This window comes from Toxorhynchites rutilus, chromosome 3 (assembly GCF_029784135.1).
Source record: "Toxorhynchites rutilus septentrionalis strain SRP chromosome 3, ASM2978413v1, whole genome shotgun sequence".
In the NCBI taxonomy this organism is placed as follows: domain Eukaryota; kingdom Metazoa; phylum Arthropoda; class Insecta; order Diptera; family Culicidae; genus Toxorhynchites; species Toxorhynchites rutilus.
In genome coordinates, this window is record NC_073746.1 from 155,477,140 (window position 1) to 155,504,015 (window position 26,876).

Consider the following 26,876-nt stretch of genomic DNA (forward strand, 5'->3'; position numbering starts at 1 on the left):
AAGAAGTGAAAGTTTTCTCATCTGGTTCTATAGTTATGAAACACTGAAATTTTAGTTTTTTGAATGTTTCGCGCCTCGACACAAAAAATAAAGTTCAAATGGCCAGTCTTATAAATGAAGATAGTTCTTATATCCTACACTATATACTTCAATTCAACCGAACTTTTACATTTCTCTGGAAACTCAAAAAAATCCAGTGGTTCTATAGTTATGAAACGCAGTGTAAGTGTATAAAATATGGCATACATGCATCTTCCAAATGTGTCTTGGATGTCCAAATGTTTATCGTCTCCAATAATGGCTATTTATACGATTTAATGTTTGCTGGGCATGTACTGACAGGATCGAAGAACAGACCGAAAACATATTTTAGGTATCCAATAACTAAATACTTGTTTGTCGTGTTTTGTGTCGCATATATTTGATCAGTACACGTTGATTAAATTTTATCTGTCAAAAAATATACAAAAATTTGGCTTCAGTCAAACAGTGTATCAGCACTCTAAGTTCATTTGGAATTAAAAGATTTTTTTTGTAACCGATGGAATTGAAATTTATAGCTGAAAGCACGTTAATAAAACTGTTTTATAAATGTAAACGGGTTTGGTTTTCATAGAAGGTTTCATCCATCGAAAAATGAATCGTTTAAACATTTTTAAGATTTTATGAATATTTTGGCTCAAAACAACATGAAATCGTGAATATTTTTAACATGTCTTTGGTTTTCCATATAAACTTCATGTTCAATGCAATTGATGACGACACATTTTTTGTACACCAATACGAATATACTCGCATACAAGTCCATCCCGGTATATGAGTCACTGCACCCACCCACAGTGCTCATAGCACGTGAATATATTATACGTCAAACGTGTTGATAAACAATTTGCGTCGCTTCGCTGTGATACCTTTTCCGAATTGAAAATGTGAAAGAAAACCTCCAGTGACTAACGGTATAAAACATAAATAGAAAATTCCAAAATGTTCCTTACACGTTTAGTACCGAGATTATCAAAATATCAACTAAGTATTAAAGTTTTGACCAGCCAAAGTTACTCTGTGGAAACGTTAAACTCCACGACGGTGTACACGGTGAAAACCGTCCAGGACAAGTGGAAATCCCGTTTCGTCACGGAAAATATTCCTGAAGCGGAGACTTCAATAACGAATATTTTAGCTCACGTGTTACAGTTGTCATGTCCTGGAGATATAGGAAAAAATCAGGAAATAGCTCTCAGTGAAGCTCAACTGGCCAAAATAGACGAACTCTGCGAATGTCGGCTTGTAAGAATGCCTATCCAATATATAATTCGTGAATGGGAGTTTAGGGACCTTACACTGAAGATGATCCCTCCTGTTTTCATCCCTCGGCCAGAGACTGAGGAGCTTGTCGAACTGATACTACAGCAAATTGATACCCAAAAAAGCATGGAATTTCTCGAGATTGGTTGTGGGAGCGGAGCGATAACGCTGTCGATATTGAAACATGTTCCAATGGTAAGTTTATGATTTGATGAGGTATCGTACTATCGACTTATATGGCATTCTTTTTCTTGTTCTACAATTCAACAGGCACGGGCCATCGCACTTGATCAGAGCAAATTGGCTTGCGAGTTAACCCTGGAAAATGCTCAGCAACTTGGACTCGCAGAGCGATTGCGAATATTTAGGCACAAACTTGTAGACGATTTTCCAGAGCAACTCGGAGAGCACACATTTGACATGATCGTAAGCAATCCACCGTATGTTCCTTCCGGACAGCTAACAAAACTGGAACCCGAAGTTAAAATCTACGAGGATTTGAGAGCACTGGACGGTGGCCCGGATGGCATGAAAATTATCAAAGCAATATTAGATATAGCAGGCAAACATTTGAGATCCGAAGGTATACTTTGGCTAGAAGTAGACACTTCCCATCCACCAATGATTGCGGCGTACCTTGAGGGGAAAGAAGCCGAAACTGGGTTGAAATATGTCTCCTGCTACAAAGATCTCTTTCGTAATGAAAGATTTGTTGAAGTGGTTAAAATGTAGTGTTACGTAGTGGATATGTCAAATAATTGTTAAATTGAGAACTCACATAAACGCTTCATATGTTGACATGGAAATGGTTTTTATATTTCATATTCATTCTAGAAACTTTCCTATGTATGACATGTTTTAAAATTTCTTACAATACACAGAACATCGATAGATTGAGTACACAAAAGAGACTTGTCACAAACCTCCGTCAGGGGCGCTTCCTTGCCTTACAGTAATCGTTGACGGCAGTTTTCAGCGCCGCACTGGCAATACAACACTTTTCCTGGTACGGATCCCACGTCGTAGTTATAATTCCATGTTAGCTCTGAGCCTGCTCTAACATTGGACAACGCAAAGAATGCTACCCACGGGAATCGAAGATCATGCGTATCGACGAAAACGTTCTGCACAAATAGGTTCGGATTGCAGGAATGCTAAACAAAAAAAATAATAAATTAATTTAGTCAAGCTATAATAGCAGGTTCCTAAATTAGCATGCTTACATTAAAGTATCGACCAAGATTTCCAGACTTTTTGGCATCCATGATGTATATCTGCTCGTGTTTCCCAAACAGTTTACGTACCGAGCGATATTTTATCGAAGGGCTGGATTCATCTCCTTTGGTCATGTCCGAATTGGGCACTAAGTTCACCATTTCGCGTTCTGTTGGAGTAAAGACGAAAAGACGTTTTTGGTCAAGTATGAGATCGTGTTGTTCGTTTCAAACTACTTACCATCATCAGAACCATATCCATTATCTTCCTTCTTTTTACTTTGTCTCTAAAAAACAAAAACAAACAATCAGAAACATTAAAAAAGAAAGGAAACAGCACGCATACCTTGGGATCTGTCTTTTTAGTGCTATCTCTTCTAACTTGAGATCTAGTTTTTACCGCAGCCTTGGAAGGGTTGCAGCTCGTAGTAAAGTCATCATCCGATGCGTCGGTATCACGTTTTGCGTCGTATTCCGCCTCGTCGCTATCGAGTTCACTATCCGACTCAACCACATCTGTCTCGTACCCTTCCTTCAACTGCTCCACCGTTTCGATGTAATCCAAATCGGCGAAATATTCGTCCCCTGCCTTATTCGCGTTCATCTGACAGATCATGTTTCCAGCTTCCTCCGTCAGTAAATGTCCCGAGTAGATGCAGATGAAGCTTCCCTTCGATACGTCGTTCAAACAGCGAATGCCCCAGCCACGGTTGCTCGTTTTGAACACCTGCAGCTTCGTTTGCAGTGGGTGTTGAACGACGCGATTCAAACAGCTGCTGTTGCATTTGCATCGTGCATTGCACTCATAGATTCCGGTGACAACCGTTTCCTGCAGCCGCTTGTACACATAGCCGATGTTGTCGATCGAAGTGGTTGGATTACCGAATTTAGCACCGGCGATCGTAAGCTGCCAGCACTGGCAACGAGTTTTATCGAGGCAGTCGTCTTCACAATCGCAACCGCACAGAAAATCTGTATCCAGATTCAGTTTCACGCCTTCCGATGGGATCCGCTCCGTAGAGTATATGCACGGAGGAGGTTTCGAATCGTCGAAGTAGTTGACACACGGGACCGCCATGAACTCGCGCCCGTCCGAGATATCCTGCAATGTACGTAAATATATTATAAGACAAAGCTTATTTTAATTTTATTGCATATACATTCTGGCAAATATATACCGAGAATTTGTAATTTTAACTCTTTGCGTTCATATTAAATTTTGACATTTTTACTTGAAAGAGCAGTGATACATAATTTGTAAAATTATCACAATACATAGAATTTTCCATTAACCTTTCCCTCAGCATGGGTGACAACTTTTGTTCATACTGAATACCGTTATCTATTATTCAAAGAAGCACCGTTTTGATTCGTGAACAGATTCACTGGACACTAAGAGCCCTATTCCAGAAAACTAGACGAGCAATTCGTCTCGTCTCGTCTCGTCTCGGCTTCAGTCACTGTCGAGACGAGCAAAATACCCTATTCCAGTACACGAGTTTCATTGGAATGTTTTATTTGGTAGACTGGAAAGGCTTCTGACAGTTTATCTTGGTATGATCAGTGATGTCAGATGTGAAGACATGTTTTTTTTAGTGAAACGAACACTTCAAAAATTGATCAATCGAGACTCTTTTCTCAGTGCCAAAATCCTAAAATAATAATAAAGAGTAATAAGTTTCATATAACTTTTTGTGTTATTGATATTTTTTCTACTAGCATATGGTTTCATTACTCAGACTTTTCGTTATTATGGAGTTATTGAGACCAACGCCCTTAACAGTTGCACAATAATGTACTCAAATTTTGTTCACATTAATTGCAATAAAGCTCGAAATAATAGTTACGACGAATGAAACGCATTATTGTGAAATATAAATCAGTAAAGAAAAACATTGGTTTACCAAAAATGCTCAAAAATTGAATTTTGAATTTTTTTTTCGTTCAATATGAAGACATTTATCGTGCCGTGAAATATATTCGAAACAGTTATCTGGCATCCCTGGAAATGAATTTGAATGTTTACATTTGATTGTGTGATTCGGGAAATGCCCATTTGAAAATCTGTAAAAGTTTGCAATTACTGAATTGAATTTGATGGTTGCAGTTGAAAACATACATTGCTTATGCAATACTAGTTTAACCGTGAAACAATTTTTGAAGATAAAGGCGAAACAGAAGAATACCGATGCTTTAAATCCACAAGGTGCAAAACACATCAAACAAACTAGACGACTCGACTGGTTCATCGGCGAACGTGGCCGAACGGTCGTTAAGCCAGACGAGCTACTCGTCTGTTTTTAATCGAGCTCGGCTTCTGGAATATGAAAGCAAACGAGACGGGCGCTCGTCTGCTCGTCTCGTCTTCTGGAATAGGGCTCTAAAATAAAAAAAAAAGTTGCTTTGGTTTTTTTTCGCGGAAATCCAAATTTACCAGGAAGTTTTGTTCGAAAATTCGAGGCGACTATTTTAATTGGTACTCTAGTATGCCTTAACAAGTATAGGGCCCTTGCAGCGTGCATATGTGTTAGTTATCTGTTGGGCAGGCCAAAGTGATCGCTGCACAGGATTTATATGGATCGACAAGATTGAGCTTTGTTTAGATAATTATTTTAGCGAAATAGTTAAAAAAAAACTACGCGCTACTCTATATTATTAACATGCGAATATATGTATCTTTACATAAAAATATTTACTTTTAGCGTCAAAGCCATATAAACGGAGAAAAATAGCTATGTTATGGCTGTTGGCGCGTTCCTCAGCGCCAAGGCAGTGGACTGTAAAGCGGAGCGGTCGAGTCGGGCGCGGACAATGGCTATGATTCATATCCATGGAAGCAGATTGATTATTCAAACATTTTCACAGAAACAGTGCAAACTGCACATTGCGATTGTATAGCCGGATCAGGTGAAGTGTGTTCCCTTTTAAGCTTTGTGCTTTTTGCCCTTTTTTAGTTCCGCCAAAAAAGCAGTTGATTATGTTGAAATTAAGGACTCATTCAGCCAGAAAGATCAACCAATCCTCAGATATGATTTCCGGGTACCTGAATGTTCTGCGGAGAAGTTAAATATGTTCATAAGAAAATTGATCGGAGCCACAGAAAATCCAGCGACTAGCCAATTCATGGAAAATACAAGGAAGCATTCGAACATGACCTCGAGCCACTGCGACTTTGATCGAGGTGCGAAAATGTTGATAATCCTTTTCTGCCAATTTTTCGATTCAAATCTAGTGGAAAAGTGGGTCAATGAACATCGGAAAATAGGTGCTAGTAAATTGAATAACAATATGCGTCACACAAAAACTCTTGTTTATAAAATAGCTTGCCTAACTGTTTCACAAAGTTCATGTTAGTTCCAGCTGACGATGGTTTAGCAACAACAATGTATGCATGTGGTGTACAAAAACACAAGCGCTCTCCACCAAACTCCACCAGACATGAAATGTCATACAAATGAAACACAAATTTCCGCATAACTCGAAAACTAATCAAGCTAATGGAAATTTGGCATGTAAAGGTTTTACGGGGCACGAAACTGTTCTATGGCGAATAGATACTACTCCCCCATATTGAAGGGAAGGCTGCCATATAAATGAAGCATAAATTTCTGTATAACTCAAGAACTAAGCACGCGAATGGAACCAAATTTGACATGTGAAGGTGTTAGGAGGCACGAAACGTTTCTATGATAAATAGACACTCACACCCCACCCCCCTCTAAGGATACACTTCCATGTACCTATCATGGTAATAGTGTTCCTGGAGTTTCGTAATAAGTGTACTTATTATGGTAATAGGCGGTGTCACATGGGAAAAGTGTTAATAGAATTCAAATAATATTTTAATAATATTTTTGAAATAAAACTATGCCGCTAAATCTCATTCCTAGTATGCAACATTCTGTCGTCAATTCTACATCCTACGATTCTAATTCGCTTCATTTTGAGTTTTGAGATGTAATAGTTGAATGTTTCAATAACCATGAATGAAAAAACGATTTTTTTCTGTTTTTTAAAGATTTTGTAGATTTACATAGTTTTTTATTAACCAAGACAATAGTAAATCCAATTATGCTTATTAATCAGCATTCATTTTACTACAGGAAAAAGTATTGATAGATTGAAAAATTTTCCTTTTTCTAATGAATAATCAATCAATAATGCGATTATTCCCAAATCAGAACCAATCAGATACCAAATGTTGGCCGGATAGGCAGAATACCGATAGTTACCGAATATCCGTTCCATCTTTAGATTAGACTGTTGTTGAGTGCTTTCCGGTTGGAAAATAACTGCCTGCTCTTCGTTGCTAGGCCTCTCTGTGAAATGAGAGTTGTGATGCAGTTTTTGCTTCTCTTCAGGAACTGAACAAAGGATATTAACCCATTCACCTAAGTTTTAATTATCAACAGAGTGTACCAAACAAATATGCTTCGGTCGGACACGCAAAGTGCTGTTTCACAACACTGCCGAGCGTTTTAAAGCGCCCTATGATATGCAATTGCACAGCGTGAAAACGTGAGGTACAACCATAATAGCATAACAACCATAACATAACAACCTACAACCATAATAGGAGCATAGCAGCTCTGCTTTTCAACTTTGCAGCGATTTTCTACAACCATAATAGGAACAGGGCAGCTTTTGATATTGCGATAATTGGCACGTAGAGTAAAATTGTACCAATTTTAGTAAGACAAAAATACAAAAAGTTTATTTCGATGAAATCGTGTAAATTGGGCGAATCACAACAACAAGAAGGTTGTATTTTATGCGTCTACACTGTATTTGCATCAAAACAGCCGCTTCACAATATGAAAATCTCATCATTTTGATCACATATTCCTTAGCAAAATGCTAAGAAGCAAGCATCAATGGGGCACACTATTTTCGAACTAGATTTTTCAACAAGAGAACAATGTTTCGCATAGAATCAAGTATCTAAATCGATGAATAAGAGATGTCTAATGTTTAAAAATCATATCAGCGCCTTCAACATTAATTTATGTTCTCGAAACTTATAAAACTTACTCGTATTACCATAATAGGTACGTCTACCCTATTTTTATTCACGACAATTCTGATTTTTTAAAAGAAATTCGAATGGTAATAGGTATGGTTTTCTATCCATTGATGATTGCTGTTAAAAACTGATATTAAAAAACGAACAAATCATTCTACTTACCGGATTGTGGTAGATGTGATTCTCGATCACGTATTCCGCCAGGCAATGGACCATAGGATCGAAGTCAAAGTTGTCCACATTCAACGTGGCTTTGGTCATCCGGATGTACTTGTGCAGCTCGTACATGTTTCTCAACCGCCTGCCACATGGAGCACGGTACACGACAAATACTTTCTTGTATTTCATTTTGCAAAGTTGCCGCTCCCAACCCGAGAGCAGCGGTTTTGCCAAAGGGCTATACGATTTGAGATTGTGCGTAATTTTGAACAGACAGTTCGGGTTACACTCGTGCTGTTTGTATTTCAGTGGAGGCAGATGTTTCTTGGCGGTATAATACACGATTTTTCCCTTGGGTCGGTCATCTTCGCAGTAAATTGTGGAGCTGTTCATGAAAACCGCCGATGGTTGGGAGCTGGACGTGGAACCAGTACGAACGATAGTAGTACTCTTCTTGGCAACGGAACGATTTGCAACAGCGTCTGACGGCGAGATGGATTTGTTTTGTTGATTGTAGCTTTGCAATGCCTGCTCCTGGGGGGTTGGCTTCTTCACATCCTGCTGTTTATTCTGAGCATCATCATCGTCATCGATAGTGATGTACTCAATAGAGGGCTCATTTCGTTTTTGAAATTTGGAGAATTTGTTGTTGCTCATTTTGCCCATACTGAGGGCCTTCTCCTGGTACAACGGGCCGAGTCGAGTAGAACCTCGATATATCCATTCGTAGCGGTTGTCGTCGGGGAAATGCAACTGCACCAAACTAGCATCGATATCTACCACTTTGGCGTAAATCCACTTGCCTTTCCATTCGGTGATTATTCGTTGACCAACTTTCACCTGCACCATAGGTCGCTGGGAGCGGAAGTTCGCCAGATAGTTCTTAATGAACTCCTGTGAATGTGGATGAATATCCATCCACACTTCTTTTGATTCCTCGCAAACGACTCGCACATCGCCATGACCTACGTACTGTGCGTATCCGTCGTCAAAGAAAATCAAATAGCGCTGACGGTTATACTTGCCGAACGATTCGGCTATGATACCAGGATAGAACGAGCATGTCTTTGTTTGTGACGGTTGCTTAGTTTGCGTTGGTTGTGTAGTACCTGCATCGAAACGTGCAATGACACGAGTGCCCAATGGTAGTTTCACATTGAAAGAGTGCCGATAGGCAAGATATCTAGCTGGAACAACTTTGACCGGAGTGGTGTTGGCGCCTTGATTGAACAGGAAGTTAACCTTGTATACACATTTCTAGAACGAGAGATCGTGTTATCATAGAATGATGGGTGAACATAGAAAACTGCGAGCTTACGTCTGATACGGTCACCGCTTCAACTATTTGGCATTCAGCCCAATTGCTGAGAAGTTTGTGTTTAACCGCAAAATAGAACTGACCAACGACAATCGCTGGCCTGATGAATAAATCTTCTTTTTTCGCCACAATTCCTGCTTGGGGAGTAGAGGACACCACACTTTGCGCTGATGTTGAAGTTTGGAGTGTTTGTTTCGCTTGCTGTTGCGTTCTTTGGGGTGTTTGACACGAAGATGATAGTTGACTCTTATTCACTAGATCCACTTCGTGATAAATGTTACACGGTGGCAAATCCTGATATCTCGGCCGAGATTTAGAGTAAAGTTGCAAATGGATTCGGTCGACCTTGCGCTGCAATTCGCTCAACTCGTTGTTGATTTCGTTGGAAAGCTCTACGTGGGAAAAAATCGGCGGATTAGTATGACGTTGAGTTGGTTCATTGGGGGTTGAACTTACTCGTATTGTAGGCAATCCTTTGTGTCATAATTTGTTCCGTCCAATCTATTTGTTGGTTGAGATTAATTTTCTCGAATGTGTCGGTCAAAATGTCGTTCAGTTCCGATTCTACCAGTGAAATAATATCGGCTTCAAGTGGCTTTTCTGCAAATATACGAATGGAATCAAATTAGAACATTGTCTTATTTTGGCGCAAATCTTTTACTAAATAGTTATTTCAAAAATTCGATTCATATGCATTGGCTGCCATACAAATGAAGCACAAATTTATGCATAACTCGAGAATTAATCAAGCAAATGGAGCCGAATTTGGCATGAGAAGGTTTTGGGGGACTCGAAACGTCTTTATGGTGACACATACAAAACAAATGAAATACAAATTTCTGTATACTCGAGAATCAATCAAGCAATTCGAGCCAAATTTGACATGTGGAGGTTTTTGGGTACGAGAAATGTCTCTATGATGATTACTCCCTCCTGTGAAATGGAAAGGGGGTCCCGTAAAAAGAATACACATATTTCAACCAAACATATTCCAACCAAATATGACAATTGGAAAACTCTGGAGGAGAATGGGAAAATTCGGAGAATTCAATTCGCATATTCTACAATCACAAAGTGACAAGTGATGTTTGCGCTAACGAAATTGATTTTTGTTCGAAAGTGGAAATAGATTTTAATGTGATAAATCGCACTCCTATATCTATATAAATAAAAAATGATCACCGAATGTGTTGATAAGAACAAAACTCGAGAAAGGAATTGTCCGATTTAGGGCTGTCTTTATTCTATCATGTTTCCTGCATCAAACATTTATTCCATGTTATTTGCAAGTGGTTGAAAAATCTTCAACGAGAATTGTGTCTGAAAATAATCTGATAATATAATGACGAGTTTAGGTAGAAGTACTAGGAATTTTATAATAAAAGATAATTTGAAAGGGTAGATTAGAAGATCTATCAATGAACAGTTCTGCGATTTTACCCATGAACGAGCGCTTGGTAAGGAAACGTGAATGTGATAACGATAAATATTTTTTGGGCGGGACGAAGTTTGCCGGGTCAGCTAGTTAAAAATAAAATAATTTTATAATCCAACGTCAACATTGCGGTCATGTTCTGGACACCAACCACTAGAATTTTACTTATGTAGAGAGAAAACAGATAAATTTATTCAAAATGCCGACGACCGCTATCTGTACATTTTCTCATCCTTCTGCTATATTTTCTATTTGTTTTTCTATATTTCAAATGTTCCTGAAAAAAGCCGCAATCGTTCCCTTGACCGGATTTGCAGTTAAGCCCTACCATGGAGCCATATTGATTTGTCTTGTCTTTTTTTGATATAATGGTCGTATCCATAATAAACAACAGAAAACTTTCTCACATTGCAAATGTTGCCGGTATTTATGGGAAGTTTTATTACAACATTTTGAGCTCATTTGATTGCACAGAGAAGTGCACAGTTAACATGCTCCCACGAATACAACTTGTAAAAATGGTTTCGATCACTTGAAAATGATCATTATGAAGATTTTTATATTGTTTGACCCAATGTCGGAGAACACAAAAGCCACAGGACACTAAATTTGAGAAAGTATAGGCTGAAACAGGCTAATATTGTCTCCGGTGAAATGGATGGATAACTATTATTTCAATACGACAACGCTAGATCGCATACTGATAGTGCCGTAAAAACGTATTATTGATTGAGAACAGGAGGGTACTACCACTCCGTCACTTTCATTAGACACAGCTCTATCAGACTACGAGAGCGAATTACTTCTAGAAAAAAACATCAACATTTGGCTTTATAATTAGATTATTCAAATGACAAGGACTTCGCTAGGCAAGCAGGCATCCCAAAAGTACTGCATTTTCATAACAGTCGGTATGAAATTGAATCGACAGTCTCTGGGAGCACGCTACACTCGTATACAAGCGACAAAGCATGAATGCATAAAGTAATACTATACAGCAACAGTCGGTGTTTCGTCGAATTCAACTAATTTGTCGTGCACGACCGTAGTGAGCCGGGGAGACTGTTCGTTCCGATTTTTTCGTGTCTGCTATTCCGTTCGCTCTGTCGCCGTAACAGTCGCTGACGAAGCGATGAATCTCATCGGTTTACCCGGGTTACTGTCACACATGACTGTCGCCAGAAAAATGTCATGACATTTTTCTGGCGATCGTAATGCTAGCCTGTATCTTATGCGTTTGTGCTTCTTCACCAGTACGCTTTGAGATGTGTATCGGACATATGGCTGTGATCACAAGTTGCGTGCACACATAGGAAGCCGAGTTAATTTCATATCGACTGTAATAAGAATGCTTTACTGTTGGGATGCCTGAATCCAGATACACAAATGATCAACAATTCATATGAGAAAAACACACACAGCCTAATAATTCTAGGCGAGAGTTTCTTCGATAATATATTGGTGACGTCGGAAATACTCAGTGTTGGGAGTGTTTAGATTTATCCTCCAAGTTGGAAACTAATGCAGCGCGAACTCGATTATATACAGTCTCCGATTTCTTTTCACTGTATATAATCGAGTCAAAAAAATGTTTTTTTTAATTTGTTTTTCATGCATATAATTTTTGATTATTGAATGTAAAAGAAGAATTTAATATATTTTCCAAGAATCTCTCAGGAGGTGATAGATGATCATATTTCATGGGAAAAACCCTCCTACGCATATGTTCGAATTTTAACAATGACAGAGTTATAGAACTAAACTGGCTCTACACTAAAAAGTACGCTACGTGAGCCAATTATGTTGCTTTCATTTGAAAGATATTTTTTTTAAATCTCTAAAACATTTTCTTGCTAGTTGTACGTTTTTCTCATAATCCAGTGGACCGATATGGCTGATTTTTTTTAGCATGTAAAAATCTTATTATCTGAATTGTTACGTAGCGGTTTTTGAAAATAATGAAAATTGCCAAAATGTCGGCCATTTGATAAAAAAAAAATTCAACAAAAATCGTAAGGCCGTGGTTATCAGAGAAGTTATCAATGATGATAATCGATCGAAGCAGATAGGTCCTTTTCGTAGGTCACACAAGAATTCATTTTTGCATGCTCAAAAAAAACTTCTGCTAAATTGGTCCACTAGATTCTGAGATAAACGTACCACCAGCTGAAAAAAATGCACTTAAAGATTCGTACAGCCATGTTACTCTTGAGATGACCCCATAGTTTTTACTGCAGATTTTCAACGAAATGAAATATCGAACATTTCCGGTACAACATTGCATAAAAACCATTTTTTCGATTTACCAGAGTTTACCAGAACAGATTCCCGAAAAAATCGCAAATGAAACAAGTATAACGAAAATTTTCGCACGTAGAAGATCTCATGGAAATAAATTTGTACATAAAAAAAGGCAATGTTTTTTTTATTAACTTTACACTTTCAAAAATAGCTGAATGTTCAAATCAAAACATCTCTATATGTGGAAAATTCTTCAGATCATGATATAATTATAGTTTTGAATGTCAATGAATCATATATTTCAAAGCAAGAATCAACCAGGCAAACCTAATTCACCAGGTAAAAGTATACCGTCGTATTCTGAAATACAATCGAGTTAGAATTACCCGAACGGATCGCAATTTTGCATTCTGTAATCCGTTCGACGACTCAAGTTCAATCGAGCTATGCATCCTAACCACACTCAACCGTATCAAACATGGGTTCTATGTAACAGAGTAATAAAATCTTGCATGAACAACATATGTATTAATGTTCTGCAGTTCTGTAGTTCCGTGAAAAGCATTAAATACATTTGCAAGTCCGTGAATGAGGGCAGTAATGTGGCTGTATTTCAAATTCAGTATATCGATATGAATATGAAACACACTTGCAATACACTTGTTGTTTGTCATATAACAACGAATATATTCGCTAAAAATTATCTAAATGGCAGCATAACGTTTACCGGGTCAGCTAGTAATAATGATAATAATACTAAAATGTTACTTTACATTTTTGTTGATAATATTAAGATTACGCGCTAAACATATTTTATTCATAAATAAAATAAAATCTCCTTCATGTCCAAACCTACATTGCTAAGTGCGCAACACTCCCCCCAGCCGCATTCTAATCTGGCCCTACAGTTGCATTCGCGTAACTTTCATTCACACGACTTCCACCCACGACACTTCTCCAAGCACCTCTTTCAACAGATTCTCTTCTGTTGCTCACACTATTTCCCCCGAAAACTTCTCTACATAGAATAGCCGCGTCATCGACAAATTAAATTTTCCCATATCGGAATATGCTGCAGAATTCGCCAGTTATTAATTGTTATTAATTCTTCGCTGCACAGCAGATTAATCTCTTTAGTTTGCGAAAATGAAATGAAATAAAATGACGTTGTACTGGAAAAATATATACTAAGACACCCGACATCATCAGCACGAGGGAAAAAAACCATCAACGACGGTAGCAACGTATAACTATTGCATTCAGAATCTACAAAAACATCACTAATGAGCAAGCGGGTCTGTCGCAGACGAAAGACCAAAATACTCTCACATGGGAATGTATTCGTGTACAGTACACGACAGTAACAATAAATGTCGCATAACATTTCCACTGTGTGACTGTAGTTAAAAATTCAATCGCGTGACTGTCACGGGACAATGGTGGCGACAGTCATGAGATTACTGTCGTGATGCAGTACATTTGGTACCCCTGTAGGCAAGGAATCGCCTTGAGATGTTTGTAGCCATAAATGGAACGTTGTTTGAACGCTTCTTTCGCATTATAAACAAAGACATGTATTTTATTTTTACGAAAAGGAATAATTTTTAGCAATATGAACGAAACGAAACGTCTAACAGTCAGTCGGCATCAAACGCAATTGTTGCTGCTGATAAAGATTCAATATTTCAGAACTTCAAATGGAAACAAGGGAATTCAGCCGAAAGGTTAAGATTCTCATTGATGGAGGAATGTGTACTTTCGTAGGTAGGGTCTCACTGAAGAAGCATTTTTGTGAACGGTGAGTTGCCTCTTTCGAGTTTTCTTTCCGAATGCATATTTGTTACGTAGGATTACGTCATTCGACATACTGGTGTAAAGCGTTAAGAGTCCCGAATCACAAAACCAGTTATATCTCGGGATTGGGTAAAGGTAAAAAAGTTTTTATATCAAAATGTAGATTATATATTGCTCTTTTCAGATGAATTTTCCTACTTTTTTTCGGACACCCTCCACCAATGTTTGGATTCTCAGTTGGTCAACCTCAGCGGACATTTTATTCCACGATCTCTTCATGTCTGCAGCACCCCGAATCACTTTGGTAGCCATCTATTTTCGATTGACAATTGCCCAATAATTTTCGATCCATTTTTCGGAATTGGGGAGCAATTGTGAGGATTGAAGTCTTTTTCAATGTAATCGACTTCATTGTCATGGCACTACTGAAGCACCTCTCGATTGTAGTGGCAGCAAATCTGACCAAAACTTTACCGGACCTTTGTGAGCCTTAACAAACATCAGCATGCATCCTTCGTACTTTGTCAAAACCTTGTTGTACAACTTTCGAGCGTGACTTTTGGCCACCGGATTTTATTATTCCAGCGTCCTGTTTGGTTGCTACAGGTACGGGAATTACTATAACATGCTCGCATACAGATTCTCCGGATGGTTCATTGGTTGGAGTGTTTTTTTTCGCGATGTCGTAGTCCGAGAGTCCCGGGTTTGCCTTAATTGTTCTCAACACCATCAACCTCAGTTTCCGATTGTAAATTCCACTACGACGCGTTCTCTGAACCATCGGAACAACAGTTATATGTTCACGGAAACGTTTTAGCACATCATTCATACACGGTCGATTTAGTCATTTTAGCGATTTTCAACATCAAATTTCTTCTCTCGAATTCCATCTTGCACAACTTTTTCAAAACAAATCGGAACAACAAGAAGTTTACGATAAAAACTTCTTATATACAAAATTTCCAAACAATTTGCAGTTAAAAGAATTCAGATACGCCTACTACGACCGTTGCTATAAATCGGCCCATACATCTACAATATTATTGAACAACATTGGAGGCAATTTCATTGGGCGTGTATGGAGCGCTCAAAATGAAGTGATTCAGGATTCTAATTGAATCAAAAATCTAAATTCGGTCGCATCACGTAAAACGGTCCACTTTTGAGTACTTATTGCTTAGTAATTTTCTGATGGATTTACGAAAACTTTGGGCCAACTAGATTTGGACACTCCCTAATGCAATGTAGAACATCTTATTTGTGCTCTTTTGGCCGAGTAGTGAGCTTCACACCCATCATGGCAGGTTCGATTCCTGTTCTCATCGGAGGATTTTTCGTCAAAGAAATATTTTCCGGCTTGCATTGTGGTCACGCGTATTCTAGAGCTACACAGAATACATTTAATGTGTGTTATTTGGCATAGAAATCTCAACTGAGTACTCATAAAAATGGCGCAAGTCATACTGCGTTGAAACAGCGAAGTTCCTCTAGGAAAGTTAATAACATCTGAGAATAAGTAGTTATGGATTCTGGATATTTTTAATTCTAAGTGACTATGGCTTTATTACAGAAATCCCATCCGGTCTGCTGTTTAATGTTTCCGATCGATAATTGCTACACTCAACCAATTCTACCAAAGAACAAAAAATTTTCTGTTCCAGAAAACCAATTTAGAACCGCACCGAGAAGTCATTTAAGTACTTACCCACTTCCTTTTTAATTTCTTCGTCTTCCTCTTCTTCGCTGCTATCGGATATCTCGACGAGTTCATTTTTCTGAGGGAGCTCGCAGAACAATAACGGTTGCTGATCCATTATCATGCCACAAAGATTCTGAAAACCAAAAAAAAAAGCTGTAAACGCTATCGGTAAAAATATCTCTTTTACCTACAGAGTATTTGAGCAGGACATCGTCATAACAAACCATACAAACGCGTTGTCGTTTGGATTTTTTTGGCACACCGAAGAAATTGAGCACAAAGGCGGGTGCTGGTGCAGTTTCTTTACAATCCTTTTTACATTCGGGATTGACGCAGTCAATACTCAGCACTTTTCGACTTGGTTTTTCCTGCTTAGCGTCCACCTTTGGTATCGGCCCTTTAGATGCAGTGCTGCTTGTCGGTTCAGTTTTTTTAGGTAACAGATTCGCACCCTTCGGGTCTTTCTGATCATCGTCCTCAATCATGACAACATCTTCATCTGAGTCACCCGTTATTAGAACGGGAACTTTTTCCTCCGGTAGGGCATCTTTTTCTGCGAATGTTCCCAATTTTTCGTCAAGCACAATTTGCTTCTTCGCTGGGGTCTGATCGGATGATTGTGGTTTGTTATCTTCTTCTAAAACTTTAGGTTTGTCCAAATCCGGTTTCGTCTGTTCAGTATTGTTTTCACTCTTTGAACATGCTTCATCTGTCATGTCTGCTTCACTTTGCTTGTCTAATGAATTTTGAGAGCTTTGAGCTTGTTTGTCCGTTGGTTCTGCGTTTGTCGAATCAGAATCTAAATCCATGATATCATCATTATTTTTATCCCCAGTTTCTTTTTCTACTGCATTCGTAGGTTTATGGTCTAATTCTACATCGACGTCTTCATTTTTGTCTTTGTTTTCTTCATTATTGGTTTCTGCTAGTTTTCGTTTTTCTTCTGTGGGTGGAGTATTATCCGAGTGCGACGAATCAGGTTTATTCCGATCGCCTGGAAGTTTATCTCCATCCATAGAAGCCTGTTGTTTGCTCGAATTATCTTCATTCTCATTTTCACAGTCCATATTATCTTGGTTTGCATTTGTTTTCGATTTCTTCTTTTCCACGTTATCATAATTCTCATCCAACATAATTATATCATCGTTAGGATTTTCCTCTGCATTTTGTTTGCTTTCATTTTCCTTGTCGTCTGTTTTCTGTTCAGCCTCTGGAGCTTCCTCTACGCTGCCGGAATTCACTGGGTCAGTCGGTTGCGTTGCTTCAGTAGAATCAACCGGTGAAACGCTGTTGCTCGGAATTTTCTTGCTGTTTGTCTCCTCACGAACAACCTCTAAGAATTCTGTGCTATCTGCTTGCTCTGAAGATTTTTCAACAGATTCTTCTATTACTTTCACATGTTTTGACGGCTCACTATCAGGCATTTTCACACCGGCTTGGTCCTTCGCGTTCTTCTTTTCATCTTCGTCGTCATCTATTCGGATGATCTCCGTTTTTCTTTTTTTCTTAGCTGAATTTTCACATTCTGAGCTCTTCGAATCATCCGGCAATGTTTTTACCGGCTCTTTATTTTCCTCAACAGCACTAGCTGCTTCCTCAGTTTCAACTGCAACTACTGACTTTTCTTCTGCTTTTTCATCTTTAGTTTCAGAAGCTGAGTCTCCCTTGTCGATCGTGGTCGATTCTTGATTCGATGGTCCTCCTTCATCGTCAGATAAAATATCGATCGTAATCGGTACTTTCGGTTTATGTGATTGTACACTGGTCTCGGCACTGGAATCCCCCATCAGGACAGCCGGGGCAGTAAACTACATAACATATATATATATAAAAATAACCTCAAATTAGTGGTTCTTTTTCTGCGAACATTTAACTTACCGCTAACAGAATTAATTCCTCGTAATTAGATTCGCAAATATTCGTCGCACATTTGCTGCACTATTTTTCCGCGCCAGACTGGTATTCTACAATTAAAAACAATTTTCATCAAAATTTTAAAACTTTCAACTTCTCTGACGCCACTAGCAATTTTTGTTTTGATCGGCTTGACAGTTTGTTGTAGCCGAAAAAATAATAATGATGCACACCGAAGGGTCGCACGATGCAAAATGGCGATAACTCATTGCAAAAGGTAATCAAGATGCTTATATGGTGAGATGTAGAGATGGGCAAACCTTTTATGAACGATACGAAAGAACTAGTTCGCCAAAAAGAGTGAACGAATGGTAGTTCTTTTTTAACCGTCTGAGTGCGGAGCAAATTTTGTGAGCATATGCCAAAAATGCAGATGAATTTGGATATATTTAATTGGACTCACTTGATTGATGATATTCATTAAAGATTCACATTGTCATTGTTCTTCAGCCCTACACAATCATTTCCATTGTCATTACTTTTCTACAAAATTGTTATGGTCTGTAATTTAACAGGTTGGTTGAATTTTTATATCTTACATCGAATTTACTCACACAAATATTTTTTTTTGCAGAACTACGATGTTTTTTCACAAGATATTTTGCTGCTTATTTACTAATACTATTGTGGGCATCCTTATTGCATACCAGGGTAACAGGATATGTACAACAGGGGGTTCCTAATCGGCCATCTTTTTGTACAATGACAGTACAATCTACGTTACATTCACGTTACGTCACGTTACGTTACGTCGTTTATTCTCACTTGCAATTCTTATGGAAACATTCACATACACCGGCGACGTAACGATCCGTCAGTGACCTTCAACGAAAACGAACCGGAAGGATTTGTAGAAAAGAATAATTGATTGACGGGTTTGTGTCTAAATTGCTCAGTCAAAATCATTTGCGACTAGCTTAGAAAAACAGTCTATATATTATTATTGTTGAATAAGGGTTTAAGCATTTAAATAATATAATTCAATGATTTTCGTTGAATTTTTCATAATTTAGAACTTATTCTAGGCATGCTGCAATTTTAAACTGTTGTAAGTGGCGACACTATGAATAACATTAAATAAATGAATCGTTTGACATTCGACGCGACGATGCTGCTGCAAGCATATACTGCATGTGTGAATTGATGGAGAGAGACGGTGACGGAACGTAGACGTTGTTTTCCGTAACGTTCTATGTGCATCGCACATTATGATGGGAGAGAAACGAAATGGTTGGAAAATACTAATTTCCAACGCTATTGAACTAAAGCCGGAAGATATTATTCTAAGCTGAGCCAGACTTTTGAAGACTTTTATATAGTTTTCAGATAGAAAAAAGATGAGAATTTGACATTTTCATTATTTTTTTTACTTGACAACATTGATGAATTTTCCATGCAAATCTATATTGAATGACGTCAACGTTCCCTATGGAACTTTTGCTGTCTCAACGTTTGCATTAATTAGCGTCATTTATAAATACTTAGTTGATATTTCTTAAGCCGAATAACACGCCTTGAATGTATTCCGAGGGGCAAGCTCTAGAATATGCGTGACCACAGTGCAAGTCGAAGAAAATTTCTTTGACGAAAAATTCCTCGGCCAGAACGGGAATCAGACCCGAAAACCCGGCATGATAATGTGAGACGCTAACCACTCGGCCACGGGTGCACTCATTACTAAATCTGTCTTAACCTAAATATCTTAGCTTAATACTAAATGAACTTAAAGGTATTTGAACTTATTTCCTAATCATGTTACCCAAACTTATATCCAACCTATTGTGCATTTAGAACCAAATCTAAAGGGGTCACCCTAGAATTTTGTACGACGATAACTGCAAAAGTAGAACAATTCAGTTCGATGTCCACTAGTAGTGGTCACTGTATATAAAGGCTAGGATAGGAAACTATTGTTAGAAATAGGACAGTACAAAATATATCATTGGAGAGTGAAGTCGATCATCCTGTGTTTTATTGTTCAGTCGTGGAGAATAAAATGTCATTGGTCAAGAAAAGAATAACAAAGGGAACCTCTAACGGAAAAACACTTTTTATTTGACAAAAAAACATGACATGACAAATTATATGATAGACATGCCCTATATATTTACCAACTTACCCCTTGTGTGGAGTTATTTTCCGTTGAAAGAGTGAAAGGTAAGCTTCATTGTGGTACATATCATTCTAACGCAAAACTTCGTACTACAAAGTTATAACCAAATAAAAAATGACCAACTAGCCCCACCCTACTCTATAGTAGGCATGTTCTTTTTTGTCAAACATAAAGCGTTCTTCCATTGAAGGTTTCCCTTGTTATTAATTAATTAATTGAATCAAAACGAAAACATTTAACAAATATCATGTTGTCAAGTAAAAACAAATTAATGAAAATTTCAAATTCTCATCTTTTTTTCTATCTGACAACTACATAAAAGTCTTCGAAAGTCTGGTTCGGCTTAGAATAGTAGCATCCGACCTTTTAATCGATAGCGTGGAATTCCGTTGCTGGAAATTTGTCAGACAAATTCCCAGCCATTTCCTCTCTCTCCCATATAGCTGGCATCATAAAGTGCGCTACCATACAACTCCTCGTCACCGTGAAGTCAAAGGAAAGAAATGAAACGTCAAATATTATCCTATGGGAATCGTATGGTAGCATTTATATACACGGCAACTTTGACGTCGGCAAAATAAGTCCAAGAGAATAGTTGATGGGACGGTGACGGTGACATTGTATGTGTAGAGTACTTAATATGCTTAATAAGAACGTCCACATTCCGTCAACGTCTCGATCAATTCACACATGCAGTCATGCTTGCAGCAGCACCGTCGCGTCAAATGTCAAACGAACGATTTATTTAATGTTATACATGGTGTCGCCACCTACAACAGTTTTAAATTGCAATGCCCTCTTTCGAATCAGCACGCCTAGAATCAGTTTAAAATTTAGAAAAATTCAATGAAAATCATTGAATTATATTATTTAAATGCTTAAAACCCGTAATCCCGACCTTAAATCAACAATAATAATAAATAGACTGTTATTCTCAGCTATTCTCGAATGATTTTGACTCCGAAAATTGGAACTAAGAAATATGTTGGTATAAAAAATACAACCAAAATCAAAACGAGAGCTGATACACAAAGACTAGATAAAAACCCAACGAATCGTCCGTCACCGTCAGTTATTCTATTCTACAAATCCTGCCGGTCGTTTTCGTTGAACGTATGCTGACGGGTCGTTTCGTTGCCGGTGTATGTGAATGTTTTCATAAAAATTGCATGTAGAATAACTGACGTAACGTGACGTGGATGTTGTATGTGAATCGCATTTAATTCGGAACTTTGCCGCGCACAGTCGGTTTCTTGCTTGCATTTGTTTTGTTCGCTCCAAAGTATATTGAAATGGCGTCCAGATATGCTGCATTACACGGTGCATTATTGTGAGTTGTTGATATTCAATGTTAGCGTTTATTATATTCAATGAAAACTACAAATATGACAATTATATTGCAAGTGGTTTGTGAGGTGGTTGGTATCAGGTTGTCTCGTTTCAAATAGGAGAGATGGGGATAAGACGGACATGTTAAGGAAAACTTCAATTGTATCTTTGGAAACTCATGTTTTCAAAAATTTAAAAGCAGTTTCTTATAGTTCAATATGCTGGTTTGGATAACTGGCCAAATGTTTTATAAAAATGTGTTTTCCCATGTTTTTTACTGAAAATAAAACAAGCCGAAAAGTAGAACATTTTTATCGGTGCGGGTATAATGGACATGTAGTGGGGGTCATATGGACAGGTTCATAATATACGAAGCGTAGAGGTTTATTGCTCGCGAGAGGAATAATTTCACTCTCTTTCAGTGTTTGTGCGTCCAGTTACTGAAATAGAACAGAAAGAGAAAGCAATATAAAAAAGAGTTCAATATTCTTCCCTTCACTTTCTATCATGCATTGGATGTGATTATGGAAGTGACTGTCTGTTTCCGAAACGGTAACAAGATGAAAGACGGATTTCCGTAAACTTGAACAGACTTTTTATTATTGGTTGAGTTGTTAAATTTTCCCTGTGGGTTGAACAACGTTTTTTTTTATAATTATGTATAACTTTTACAATTTATAAGTTCAGTGACTCACGTTTATTGTCTCCTTTGAATTCCGCTATGTCCAGAACGCGGTTATTGAGCTTATCTCTGTAAATTTATCCGTTTTCCACGCTGCTCCAATATTGCAACTCCTCAGCGCGCTTCTCGGTTTTTATTATCTGATTTCCTGTCTCCCTCCCCACATTCCTTTTTGCCTGCCAAGATCGGGTCGATGAAATGTCAACAATCGACCTCAATCGCTGCCACCTTGCAATCGAGTTATCGACCTTTCATATGCATTCATCGAACAACTTGACGCCACTTTTTCGCCAACATGTGCAAGGCGTCGACCTGCTTGCAGCGCTGCTTGTTTGTATTGGTTTGTTATTGAAAATGAAAAGGAAATACATTGATCGATTTAAATCATTTTATTGAAAATAAATAATAAAAATCCATGTATAATAAAAATAAGGTATATAATGGAATCGGTGCATCCGGGTTGTCTGGATTGACGATTCAAATCCGACTGAGTACATTGATGAATACCTCCTTGCCCTTGATGACACAGATATGTGGCTGAGGAGGATTCTTCAATGCACCCTGGACTTAAAGGATACTGCTGCGGGAAAGCTGATGCTGTTGGCTGGTGTGACAGAAGTGGAAATAAGCAATGTGGTGATGAGGGAAATCATCTTTCTCATTCGCCGATTGATTGAGTCGGATGTATTCATAGCTGAAACAAAATAAAATGATTAGTAAGTGAAAAGCAGAAATGAATTCCCTACTCACCAGTTGTATGATCCGGATAAAAATGCGAACATTAAAATATCATGCGATTACGTTCGCTTAACTCGTCTATTTTCATTCTACTCTACAACGGAATCAGTGCATTCGGGTTCCTCCGGGTGTTAATTCAGCTGAGCAAGTTGGTAAATACCTCCTTGTCGTTTAGTTTTCGTGTCTGAAGAGAATTTTTGAATGTGCGCGAAGCACGGAACCTCTAATGGGGAAAGTTCTTCGCAATACCATACCATGGTCAAATTCTGCTGCTGCTGCTGTTAATGCTGTCCCCCGGCATTGCCAACAGGGGTTGGAGGTTACTGCTGCAGGAAAACGGATGTTGGAGATCCCGTGCTTCACGCACATTGAAGAATCCTCCTCAGCCACATATCTGTGTCATCAAGGGCAAGGAGGTATTCATCAATGTACTCAGTTGGATTTGAATCGTCAATCCAGACAACCCGGATGCACCGATTCCATTATATACCTTATTTTTATTATACATGGATTTTTATTATTGTTTTTTCAATAAAATGATTTAAATCGATCAATGTATTTCCTTTTCATTTTCAATAACAAACCAAACAACATCAAAAACAAACAAGCAGCAAGCAGTGCTGGAAGCAGCGCTGCAAGCAGGTCGACGCCTTGCACATGTTGGCGAAAAAGTGGCGTCAAGTTGTTCGATGAATGCATATGAAAGGTCGATAACTCGATTGCAAGGTGGCAGCATTTGAGGTCGATTGTTGACATTTCATCGACCCGATCTTGGCCGGCAAAACGGAATGTGGGTAAGTAAGGGCTCAAAACAGCAGGGGTACGACTAAAACGTCAAATCCCTCATATTGCCAGTGTACCCAATATTGCTGCGGTTCACTGACATGTTGGTTCTATCAATTACTGTTGTTTACAACTCGGTCCGGTTATACAGTCGAATAGTGGCTAACTTCAAACTCCATGTTAAATGTGAACACCTCCATGTGAAACCGAAATATGAAAATCGCTCATGCAGTTAGAATAAAGCAGCGCATTTTTCGATTTCAATCCTCGTAAATGATATGTTGATAAATAAATGACGCCATATTGATTTTGATTTTGGGTAGCCTATATTCAATTGATGTCTAACCCCTGCAAAACAGTAACGGAGGCGCGTTTACATATAGCGTAACAGTAACGGAGGCGCGTTCGCATATTGCGTAACACTGTCCATTCAACCCTCCCAGTGCAATTATTTCAATAATTTCAATTTACCACTAACGAATGAATTTACTTTCCCGTACATACCTATTATCACTTCTCTGTGAACTCCCAAACCGAAAAATAACCATCAGTGAATTTAATTTTTCAATTAACCCACTCAAAATGCTTAATATCGAAGCCACAAAAGTTACATCCACACGCAGAATCATGTTCGATTTTTGGTTTTTGTTTCTCTATTTCACTTTTGATCAGTATTCATTGTCATATGATGGTTTAAATATTATAGAATAGCATGTAGAAGGGGTTCCCATCAACAGAAATTTGAAATTCATAATGCAACTATACAAATCAACCACCTTATACCCCCACTGTCCGTCTTATCCGCGGCTCCCCTACACAGGATTTAGCAGTAAACATATGATTTCTATATTTGTTTATAGTTTGCGTAATGAAACGCGGCAAACCCAAACATTATATATGCGTTGCTTTCAAACGAGCATCTTCTACAATGGTGCTATTCGTATGCCCAGCTAGCCCCTCTATATATGAAAAAGAATATTCATGAAAATTATATAAAAATAATTCTAAAAAATTTCCATTAACATTTAAAATAATATATACAATAAACCTTTGTTTTATGCTAGAACCATTTTTTCATGTTTATTAGACATTTTTAGAATCAATTTCATAATGCAGTTGGCAAAATCAGCAGCATGTTCTTATTTGATAGCCTACTTAATAAAAAGTTTTCCAAATTTTCTTATTTTATTGCATCAGCAATTCGCTATTTTTCATCCAAACATCGCAAATTTTTTGGACGCTCAGATTTCAAGATATCGTCACTGACCAACTTACCCTTACGACCAACTAGTTCCGCTCTACCCTATCATAAGTACTTTACAACCCTTCTGGATTATATTACCATTAGAGAAGCAAATCAGTCAATGCTAATGTGAGCTTTTAAACTTGCAGGTTAAAAGCTCACATTAACCTCGTTTAGCGCAATACACTGCGTTTCATAACTATAGAACCACTCCATTTTCCAGAGATATGTAAGTTTGTTTTAAATTTCCAGAGATATGTAAGAAGCCGGTTGAATTGAAGTATATAATGTGGAATACAATAACCATCTTCATTTATAAGACTGGCCATTTGAACTTTATTGTTGTGCTCAGGCACGAAACATACAAAAAACTAACATTCCAGTGTTTCATAACTTTAGAACCAGATGGAAAAACTCTCCCTCCTTTACAAAATTAACGTCAATTTAACGTGAATTACAATGATTTTCGTAGGTCATTTTTAGTTCTCAATCAGTTCAAAAAACCTATTCGGGGTGGTTTCGTTCAAGCTGCGCCATGTTGTAGTGTGTATCTCGTTCTACGCAGAGGATACTGTTTGTTTAAGCCCTTCAAATCACTCATACTGCTTGTAAGATGCATCTACTATTCATACGATCAGTCCTCATAAGTTCTTGATAGGGTTTTGATCTTGTAAACAAGTTAACCAGTCCAGAATCTGAAGCCCCTATTCATTAAACCATGCCATGAACTTCCGGATTTTATGAATTCATGCCAAATTACCCTATTATCACATTGTTTTTGATGCAAAAATAGCTGTAAATGATTCTAAAGTACTTCATTGGCCTTCTGACAGTGCATTTGTATTGATGGTAAGCTATTTAAATCAGGCCTTTTTGAGAAAATTCTTCCTAAACCATAGAAATCCCATCTCCAAAGCTGCGGGTCCAAAAACTTATGTGGAAGCTAATCGTTTTAAGGAACGGGTGAATAGGGGCTTCAGATTCTGGACTGATCAGCTTGTTTACCAAATCAAAATCCTGTCACGATCACTTATGAGGAGTGATCGTACGAATAGTAGATGGCGCTTACAAGCAGTATGAGTGATTTTAAACGAGCAGTATCCTCTGCGTAGAACGAGATACACATTACAGCATGACGCAGTTTGGTCGAAACTATCGTGAATGGGGTTTTTGAACTGGTTGAGAACTAAAGATGACCTACGAATCAGAAACTTACTGTAATTTATGTGAAATTGACGTTAAGGAGTGAGAGTGAGAGTGAGAGTTTTTCCATCTGGTTCTATAGTTATGAAACATTGGAATTTTAGTTTTTTCAATATTTCGCGCCTGAACACAACAATAAAGTTCAAATGGCCAGTCTTACAAATGAAGTTATTTATTATATCCTGCACTATATACTTATATTCAACCGACTTATTGCACATCTCTGGAAACTCAGAAAAAATGAGTGGTTCTATAGTTATGGAACGCAGTGTATCATAACCAAGTTCAAACTCAAATAATCATTTTCATCTGTTTGATCGTACATTTGATTATATTTATAATATATTATTTACTATGTCTTCAGTTAAAATGCTGCATCGACTGGAAACTCCTTATCTCTAATATTCGTCTTATTCTATTTTTACAACTGTCCCTACATATATTAAAATAAAAAAACTGAGTTGTTTATTACATTAACCCTTTGCGGTGGTATTATATTTGGGCATGGGTGTCGTACTCGTCGGAATTATTTTTCCTTGAAAAAGTATTGATACATGCAAGATTATGAAAACAATTTTTTTTGTGATATGTACTAACTTAACAATGTATTTTAATGTGATGTTTTTATAGGAAAATTATATTTTATAATTCGTCTTCGTGTGAAATCTTTCGAAGCAGTCTCC

At 37.9% G+C, this 26,876-nt stretch overlaps 2 protein-coding genes across 2 annotated transcripts; one reads left to right on the forward strand and one right to left on the reverse strand.

Annotated features, from left to right (window-relative positions):
• Nucleotides 1-868: 868 nt before the first annotated feature.
• Nucleotides 869-2,103, forward strand: LOC129778270 (MTRF1L release factor glutamine methyltransferase). The gene is made up of 2 exons (XM_055785066.1): nt 869-1,500; nt 1,576-2,103. The coding sequence occupies exons 1-2, from the start codon at nt 985-987 to the stop codon at nt 2,035-2,037; spliced, it is 978 nt and encodes a 325-aa protein (XP_055641041.1). The 5' UTR covers nt 869-984; the 3' UTR covers nt 2,038-2,103.
• On the reverse strand, nt 2,092-18,264 carry LOC129778269 (histone-lysine N-methyltransferase eggless). Its single transcript, XM_055785065.1, has 10 exons — nt 18,067-18,264; nt 16,380-17,996; nt 16,195-16,321; nt 9,476-9,619; nt 9,020-9,411; nt 7,705-8,958; nt 2,866-3,621; nt 2,761-2,806; nt 2,529-2,689; nt 2,092-2,459 (listed from the first exon to the last, which is right to left on the reverse strand). The coding sequence occupies exons 2-10, from the start codon at nt 17,973-17,975 to the stop codon at nt 2,253-2,255; spliced, it is 4,683 nt and encodes a 1,560-aa protein (XP_055641040.1). The 5' UTR covers nt 17,976-17,996; nt 18,067-18,264; the 3' UTR covers nt 2,092-2,252.
• Nucleotides 18,265-26,876: the final 8,612 nt, after the last annotated feature.